The sequence below is a fragment of the Vigna umbellata genome, chromosome 2, assembly GCF_029865625.1.
Source record: "Vigna umbellata cultivar VRB3 chromosome 2, Vumbellata_1.0, whole genome shotgun sequence".
NCBI classification, from domain to species: Eukaryota; Viridiplantae; Streptophyta; class Magnoliopsida; order Fabales; family Fabaceae; genus Vigna; species Vigna umbellata.
The window spans coordinates 31097408-31107007 of record NC_142166.1 but is presented as its reverse complement, the minus strand read 5'-3'; the positions used below and the strand labels follow the sequence as shown (position 1 = coordinate 31107007).

Genomic DNA, 9600 nt, shown 5'->3' with positions numbered 1-9600 from the left:
GTGTTCAAAGTTGAGGTAGGATGAATATTATTTTATAGTTTGTTATTGCAAATAGTGTTAACTTGTATATATTGCTAATACTATATTGACTAATCTTGATAGATTAATAAAATATGGACCGAAAATGGATGGTTGCTAGTCGATTATCAAAAGAATACGAGGATGGGGTGAAAGGGTTTCGTAGATTTGCAGTTGAGCATGCAAAAAACCCTAGTAGAATCATTTGTCCTTGCTTGTAGTGTTGTCATTTAAAGGTAGTGAATGCAGATGAGTTAGAAGAGCATTTAATATGCAATGGAATTGATAAAAGTTATACATGTTTGACCAAACATGGTGAAAATAGAAAAAGTCATATGAATAATGATTTTCATCATAATACAAGTTATACACCGAAAGAAACTGATATAGCATATGAGTTAGATGATGTTGAGGAGATTGTAAATGTAATCGAAGAGGATATGCAAGATTCTTCTCAGATGTTTGATAGGTTGACAACGGATGCAAAGACACCATTGTATAATGGTTGTACTAGTTTCACAAGACTATCAGCAGTCTTGAAATTATTCAATTTGAAAGCACGAAATGGATGGTCTGATACTAGCTTTACTGAATTACTATCACTTATAAAAGATATGCTACCACAAGATAATGTGCTTCCTAGTCGAATGTATGACGCTAGAAAAATATTAAGCTCTATTGGGATGAGCTACGAGAAGATTCATGCTTGTCCAAATGATTGCATTCTTTTTCGAAATGAATATGCCCCATTGGATAAATGTCCTAAATGTATGACATCGCGGTATAAGAAAAATTTAGTGCCGAGCAAAGTGGTATGGTATTTTCCTATAATACCAAGATTTAGGCGCATGTATCGTAATGAACAAGATGCAAAGAACTTAAGATGGCATGCAGATGAAAGAATACGTGATGGAAAGCTTCGGCACCCTGCAGATTCTCCTCAATGGGCAAAAGTTGACCATGATTACCCTAATTTTGGGAAAGAACCACGAAACCTACATCTTGCTTTGTCTACTGATGGAATAAATCCGCATGGTATGCAAAGCAACTCGCATAGCACGTGGCCTGTGGTTATGATTATATATAACCTACCTCCATGCTATGCATGAAAAGGAAGTTCATGATGTTGTCCATGTTAATTCCAGGTCCATAACAACCAGGGAATGACATAGACATATACTTGGCACCTCTTATTGAAGACTTGAAGGATATGTGGAACGAAGGTGTAGAGGTGTATGATGGGTATACGGAAGAAAGTTTTCTGCTAAGGGCAATGTTGTTTGGCACAATTAATGATTTTTCGGCATACGGTAATCTATCTGGATATAGTATCAAAGGGAAGTGTGCATGCCCTATATGTGAAGATAATACAGATTGGGTGCGATTGGAACATGGTAAGAAAAATGTATTTCTCGGGCATCGCAGATTCTTACCTTCAAAGCACCGCTATCGAGGATGGAGAAAAGCATTTAATGGGACGACAGAAGAACGTAGAGCTCCAAAATTGTTGTATGGTGATAAAGTTTTTGAAAAAGTAAAGGATATAAGCAACAAATTTGGTAAGCCTTTTGCAAGAGATCTAGTCACAAGTGGGTGGAAGAAAAAGTCTATATTTTTTGATTTGCCATATTGGAAGTCCTTGTACGTTAGACATTTCCTTGATGTGATGCATATTGAAAAAAATGTATTTGATAGTGTCATAGGTACGTTGTTGAACGTTCCTGGAAAGTCTAAGGATGACATCAAAGCAAGGTTGGACTTAGTTCAAATGGGAATTCGAACAGAATTGGCACCAATAAAGAAAGGTAAACGTCAATATCTACCTCCAGCAGCTTATACTCTATCTAGAAAGGAAAAAATTGTGTTTTGTAAGTTTCTACAAGGAGTTAAAGTACCAGAAGGGTATTCATCAAACATTAGGAACTTAGTATCTATGAAAGATCTAAAGCTAATAGGGTTAAAGTCTCATGACTGTCATGTTATGATGGAGCATTTATTACCGATAGGCATTGATGGACAAATTTATGAACACCAAAATATGATGTCACAAACTTGTTTTTCAATCGGCAAGTATGACCGAATCGTTCAAGTAATAAACTTGGTAAGACCAAGTATCGTTCTTCCCAAAGGACTCACGGCCTAGTTTAGTTATGTGGTTTCTTAATTAGCTAAGACTTACAGATAAAATATTTGGAGTTTAATATGCAAGACAGAAAATAAACATGTATGCATGAAGTTTTGATCAATGGCAAAAAGCAAAAGATAAACACTTTCAATGATATTAATGTATGAATATGTTGTTGGGGGTCAATTTCATCTTATCCACTCTCATATATTTTAGGAATTCAACATTCAAATCATCATTGTTAATGCCACTCTCTAAAGTACCTTTCTAGAAGGCTTCTCCCTAATCACGAGTTCATACAATTCCTAGCATTCCTAATGATCAGTTCATAAGTGCAGGAGCTTAACGACAACCAATATCATATTGGGAGAAATTCCCCGGATCTAGACTTCCCCGTACGTGCCCGTATCGACAAAACCAATAATCATGCATCGAATGAGTTAAACAATGCAAGCATTAAGCAAAGAGGAAAAACCCTAACTAATGATGAAAGAAAGCATAAGTCTTAATTAAAAGATGTAAAAACAGATTCCATATATGATAGTTTCACAAGATTACATTGATTCCCCAACAAACATACAGAGTTTAGTTCACCATATTCATGGTGAACCTAGATGAATTACAATGAAAGAATGAAAGAATAAACCCTAAAAAGGTGAAGAGGAAGCCTCAGCATCCAAGATCCTCCTTCAAAGGGGTGGAAGAGAGAGTGTTTGCTTCATTCCAGCCAAAGATACCTAACCCTAGGAAACCCTAAAGCTTAAATACCATTCGTAAATTACAAAAACTTAGGTCCAAGCCCATTAAAGTGCCGCTCAGCGGTAAATTACCGCTCAGCGGTAAGTGCGTGTCTTGTTTTCTCCCCTCAGCGGCCATTTTGCCCCTCAGCGGATCTCCCGTGAGTGCCTGAGTGCCGCTGAGCGGTGACTTCGGCTTCTCCTTTTGCACTTTTTGATGTCTTTTCTGATTTCATCTCTCTCCTTCTTCACTTCTTTCACCAAATTCACCTTAAAACCTGCACAAAAACACTGAAATCAAGCATAAACCTGTCCAGCTCTCTTATTTCCAAAAATATAAAGAAAAGCATGATTTCAAGCTAGTTTCTAAGTGTAAAGGTTGCTTTTAGTGTCAATTTTAATCATAAAAATAACAGTTTTTCAACTGTTATCAGGCATACATTCCATTTTGCCTAAAAAGGTAAGATGGACCATAACTAAACTATGTTATTTCTTTAGAGCCATATGTAGCAAAGTGATTGACACTAGAAAATTGCAAGCACTAGAAAGAGAAATTATTGTAACTTTGTGTGAGCTTGAAATGTATTTTCCACCTTCTTTCTTTGACATAATGGTTCATGTCACCATTCACTTAGTTAAGGAAACACAATATTGTGGACCGACTTATATGAGATGGATGTATCCAATGGAGCGGTATATGAAGATATTAAAGGGTTATGTGAAAAATAGAAGTCGACCAGAAGGATGTATAGTGGAACGATATATACTTGAAGAAGCTATTGAATTTTGTACTGATTACCTCTCTAATGTTGAGTCAATAGGACTTCCAAATTTTCGACACTTAGCGAGAACCACAAGAGAAGGGATTTCTGGAAATACCATAGTGACCATAAGCAGGAAAGATTGGGAGCAAGCTCAATTGTATATCCTACACAATGACGATGAAGTTGAGCCATATGTTGAGAGACACAAAGACATGATTACAAAATTAAATCCAACTAGGACTGACCAGTGGATATGTAGAGAACACAATGCAACTTTTATACAATGGCTAAAAAGTCACATTTTTGCAGAGTTAAATGTGAAATCCTCTTTAATTTCTGATAGATTGAGATGGTTAGCCAATGGTCCAAATTTTCAAGTCTTCTCTTACACTGGTTATATGATTAATGGGTGCACATTTTACACTAAAGACCGAGATAATCAAAGTACTATGCAAAATAGTGGTGTAACTTTGGTGGCTGAATCTATACACATCTCATGTGCTAAAGATAGAAGTCCTATATATGCAAATATGTCGTATTTTGGGGTAATTGAACATATATGGGAGTTGGATTACACCACATTCCGGGTACCTATATTTGGTTGCAAGTGGGTTGATAATAATAATGGAGTTCGAAAAGATGAAACAGGATTTATGCAAGTGAATTTTAATAAAGTGGGGTACAAAGATGAGCCATTTATTTTAGCATCACAAGCTCAACAAATATTTTATGTTACTGATCCGGTTGATGTCAATTGGTCAATTGTGTTGTTGACCAATAAAATAAACGATCCTTCCAATGATGATATAGAAGATGAATATACAAATATTGAAGATGATCCTTTGTATCAAATATCATATGATGACGATCCAATAACAGATGATATCTTGTATAGGAGAGAGGATCATAATGAAGGAATTTGGATAAATCCATCATTTTATGTCCATAAGAAACCTAAGTCTTTAAACTTCATATCAAAGAAGAAAAGGTTGGATTTATAAATTTTTATTCTTATGTTTATCCCTTTTTACTGATGTTATCCCTTTTTTATCTGAATCACTTTTATTACAGGTAAATGACAACTCCTACTGAAGATGATATTCCTTCTCCCAACCAAGCTAAAGGGAAGAAAGGTGTAGTGATTATGAAGAAGATCGTTCAAGCTAGAAGTGAGGGAAAAAAATTAGAGGTAATGGACATTGTATATTTTTTGGTATATTAGATATGTTACTTTCCTAATTATTGTTCAATATGTACTTATTCATAATATTAGGTTTCATGGAATGCAAAAGGTCAACCCATTGAACCTAGTGGCACAAAGTTCATCAGTTATCTTGGATCCATTGTTCGAGCAAATGTGCCTATAACTTATGATGATTGGAAAGATTCAAGTTTGGATGCCTATAAAGAGATCATTTGGAATAATATACAAGTAATGTTTACTACTTATTTTAAATATTTGTGTTATGATTTCCAAACTGTTTTTTTCTAAGTATTTTTTTGGACAACTAACTTTCAATGTAGATACATGTCGCAAGACATTTGTATTAAGGAAGGCAGGGTTGTTGCTTAGGAGTTTTAGGACTTCCTTGGCCCATAAATATCTAAAGGATGACAATGGAGATTATTTAGAGAATCCTCCTAATCAACCTCCTGAGAAGTATGCATCCATTATTAGTGAGGACATTTGGAGACCATTTATTGCAAAACGTATGGAAAAAACTTTCAAGGTAATGTATACTATCTATATATAGTATATTTATTCCTTAATTCTTGAGCATATGATTTGTTTACTATCTTTCTTTTTAGGAAAAAAGCATACAAAATAAGAAAAGAGCATCAAGCTCCAAGTACCCTTATAGGGGCTCTCGTAAGGAGTATGCCCGCATAGAACAAGATATGGTAAGTTAGTTTATCATTTCAGATATGGGGAGTATTTTGTTTGATTGATTAAATTGATTCAATGATGGTACAAAGCGTAAACTTTTCTGTTTTCGAGTTGGGTATATTTTCTGATTGAGAATATAATGATGAATTGGTTCTGTTAGTAACCTAAGTGGAAATGGGTGTAATAAGATTATGGAAAACTGTATGAATGATGGATATATGATTATATGGGTATGTAATTGACTAATATGCGTTAATATGTTTAAGCCCCTTGCACATGTTTTAGAAGTTGACACAGAAAATGGATATATGGTTATGATGTTGTTTTTTTATAAATTGGTAATAATATTTTAGTGCATACAAGTTATGGAAAAATGACGCATGGTGTGGAGAGTGGAATTTGGAAAATGGTGTATGCAGTGGCAAATTTTATGCTTAAAGTAATTATTGGTGTTTTATAAGTGTTTGAATGGTAGAAATATAATTGGGTGTATTAATTGGTTAAGTGTGCAGGGCATAAAGTTTATTATTTTATGTTGGCCATGATTGGTACACTAGGTTATAATATATTATATTTTATATATTATATATTATACAGCATGCTAAAATCATTTTTTTATTTGTTTGGGATTTGAATATAAAATATTATAACGTAATATATGTTAGAAAGTTGTTATACACTTTTATATTTAGAATACTGAGTATACTATATATGTGTTATGTTTGTTATGACGAGAACTTATTATTGGCTTTGTTTTATATTGTAGAGGTCGTGTAACTATAGTGCAGAGTGGTTAATTATATTTATTGGGTTGGTGGTTGTGTTAGAATGTCAAAGCGTGATTAGGAGTAGGCCGGGGTTATGGTCTATTACACTTGGCAATAATTTGATTAATTGGAATTCAATTATGATGATATCCATGAGAAAGGTTGGAGATAATTGAATATGTATAATTAAAATTAAGTGTCATATGCATGTGAAGCTTATCTTAATTTTATTGTTTTAATGTATGACGAATTTGAGGATATCTTGATTTTCGTTGGATGTAGGAAAACTTATCTTATATAATAATTTATCTATTTATCTGATAGTAATTTTGAATGGTTCATTGGAGTGTGGGATTAATTGGAAAATTATAAGATTATGGTAGTCTTTTTACTGTGGAAACTTTATGTTCATTCTCTTTCCAATCTATACATGGAATGCTTTTAATGCTCTTGAAAATGAATTAAATGAATATGGGATCAAATGTTGATTCTCTTGCAACTTTCTAACTAATTTGATCTTTTCTACAATAATTAGATAAAGGAATTGGGATCAAATGTTAATAACATTCCCCGTCAAGAATTATGGAAGCATGGTCGTGTGAACAAAAGCGGGGCAATTGAAAATGAAGAAACTCAACAAGTTTGGGACAAATGTGTAAGTAATATGTTTTCATATTATATTTGTGTGTGGAATGAGAATAAATGTGATATGTTTGGTTCTTGTTTAGGTTCAATTGTCACAAACTAATCCAGAAGAGATGAATAATGATCACTCTGACATTTTGAGTCAAGCTTTATGTCTCCCAGAGTATCCAGGTCTTGTTAGGGAAATGGGATTTGGAGTCGGTCATAGAGATTATTTCCCGTCCAAAAAGTGTCATACGCAACTTGAGCATGATAAATTAACTGCTCAATTGAAAGACATGTCGGAAAGAATTGCATGAATGGAAAATGAGATGCTTCGAAAAAATGACACACTAAATATTACTGAAGAAGCTAATAATAATAGTGCCCAAGGGAGTTGCACATTGTCATCAAATAGTTTTCCCGAGGTAACTAACTTATCTACATTACTTTCATTACTATTTTAATTTTCTTACTTTAAACTTTCATAGGAATCACATTGAAGATTGTCTTATAATTATGTTTTATAATGTAGGGGGTCTCAAGTTGTAAATTGTTTAGATTATCACCATCACTTTGCTTGGTTGCCCATGGAAAATTGCATAATTTTAAAAGTGATACACTACATGGTAGACCTCTACCTAAGGGACATGTTAAAGTTAATATAGATATTGCTTTGGAGCCAAATGTATCCTTGCCTATACCAATTGATGATGATGACATGATGACAATAGGACAAGCAATAGGTACATTTGTGGCATGGCCAATGAATTTCATACAGATTAGTGATGAGGTATGTTTATACAATTGTATTCATTCATATTTATGAACATATTTCACCTATTGCCTAACTTGTTTAATTGATGATGTTTTAGGATTCTACTCAACCTAAAAAGAAAAACATGAATAATACAAATGAATGTATTGCACCTAAAAAGAAATGTCAAGGGAAAATGCCCTTTCAACATACTCCTCGTAAACTGTTTCATCCCAATATTTCTGAATGGTGCAATTGTCTCTCTTCATACATGAAACTAAAGCCATCAGAGTCACTTCCTCCAATACAAATGGACAAAAACATATTTGGACTAGATAATCATAAAGAAATTGTTAATGCAGAAATTATTGGAGAAGTTACTAACTATGCATGGCTAGGTGCAACTACAATTTCTATATATATCGGGTAAAACATATACTACAGTTTATCATTAACTTCATTATTAGATTGACACCTTATCATATTGCTAATACATTCTTATATTTTTCTTTTATAAGGTACCTATATCAAAACTTTGTTAAGCCAAATGATAAGGCGTTCTTTTTTTTATCACCCCAAATCACAACACATGAGCTACCAATGAAAGACAGAATGCAAAAAATAGTTACTCTTTTTCTTGATAATGGGGTGATTGATAAGTTTGTTCTTGCACCTATTAATACCGGGTAATACTTTACTTTACAACTTTATCAACAATGTATTATTTTCAAAGTTAGATGTACGAATTCTAATTTTGTTGATTCATTTCAAATTGCAGCCAACATTGGGTTTTGCTAGGAATCAATCTTAAACTGGAGATAATTCATTATCTTGACCCAGTAGCGGTAGACATTAATATGAGGCAAGATTTGAAGAAATTGTTTGACATGTAAGAATATATGTGTTGTATACTTTTACTTAACATATTCGTATACTTTTAGTTGTATTGTTGTTACTTATACATGCTTTAATTTTATTTATTCACTAGGGTTATACAAACCTATCGAGCTCAAACAGGAAACATGGTTTCAAAATCTAAGTCAAATATTATCAATTGGACAACAATTAAGGTACATTACTCTAGTATGTTTTGTGTAGTATAGTCTTGATTGTGATAATTAAATTGTTGAATGACCTCATGTGAACTTTTAATTCACATTATGGCTGCTTGTATTGTACTGGTTAGGTGAATAACTTGTATTCTTGAATTATTGAAGACTTATTTCCTTGTTGCATAGTAATGGTTAGTTAAATAACATGTATTATTGTGAAACTGGTTAGAGGAGTATATGGTTGTTATGAAAGCATAACCTTTTATTAATAGTTTAAACTTGTATATGGTATATAGTTATTTGTTATTTGCACTGAACATGTTTGGAGTATACTAGAGTTTTGAATCTTTTTATGTTCAAATTATAAAAATGCTTTTTAATTTTGAAATTCTAGTGCCCAAGACAACCCAACGGCAATGATTGTGGGTATTACGTGTGCCAATATATGAAGGAAATTATTACATATTGTGAAGGAGGAACAATTCCAACTGATGTAAGTTATCTTGATCGTCATATTTAATTTGTAGTAATATTTAATTAACTAATTCTATATTATTTTCTCTTTCTTGCAGTATTTTTCTAGTTGCAGATGTCAACAATATCATGAAAGTCAAATCATTGAAGTTAGAGAAAATTGGTGTATACATGTAATTAGTACATGCTTATAGGTTATGTTAAGGTGATGTGATTATAAGTATTGATAGGATATATATGTTATGACACGTAATAGACGACTTAACGATTAACTTTTGAAATATTAGTGTACCAATAATTTGTATTTATATTAATGAACATTCTTTTTGAGATATTTGTCATATTTTTCTCAATATTTTATATTTTTTTTGTATATAATACCATAATAGAACTA

The 9600-nt window shown here is 32.8% G+C and overlaps 1 protein-coding gene and 1 pseudogene across 1 annotated transcript; both read left to right on the top strand.

Annotated features, from left to right (window-relative positions):
- The first annotated feature begins 294 nt into the window (after window positions 1-294).
- Window positions 295-4645, top strand: LOC148203803 (uncharacterized; annotated as a pseudogene).
- Window positions 4646-8280: 3635 nt separating this feature from the next.
- LOC148203802 (uncharacterized) lies at window positions 8281-9400 on the top strand. The gene is made up of 5 exons (XM_088107540.1): window positions 8281-8366; window positions 8459-8569; window positions 8669-8750; window positions 9127-9225; window positions 9305-9400. Exons 1-5 carry the CDS (start codon window positions 8281-8283, stop codon window positions 9398-9400), a joined length of 474 nt encoding a protein of 157 aa, XP_087963666.1.
- The last annotated feature ends 200 nt before the right edge of the window (window positions 9401-9600 follow it).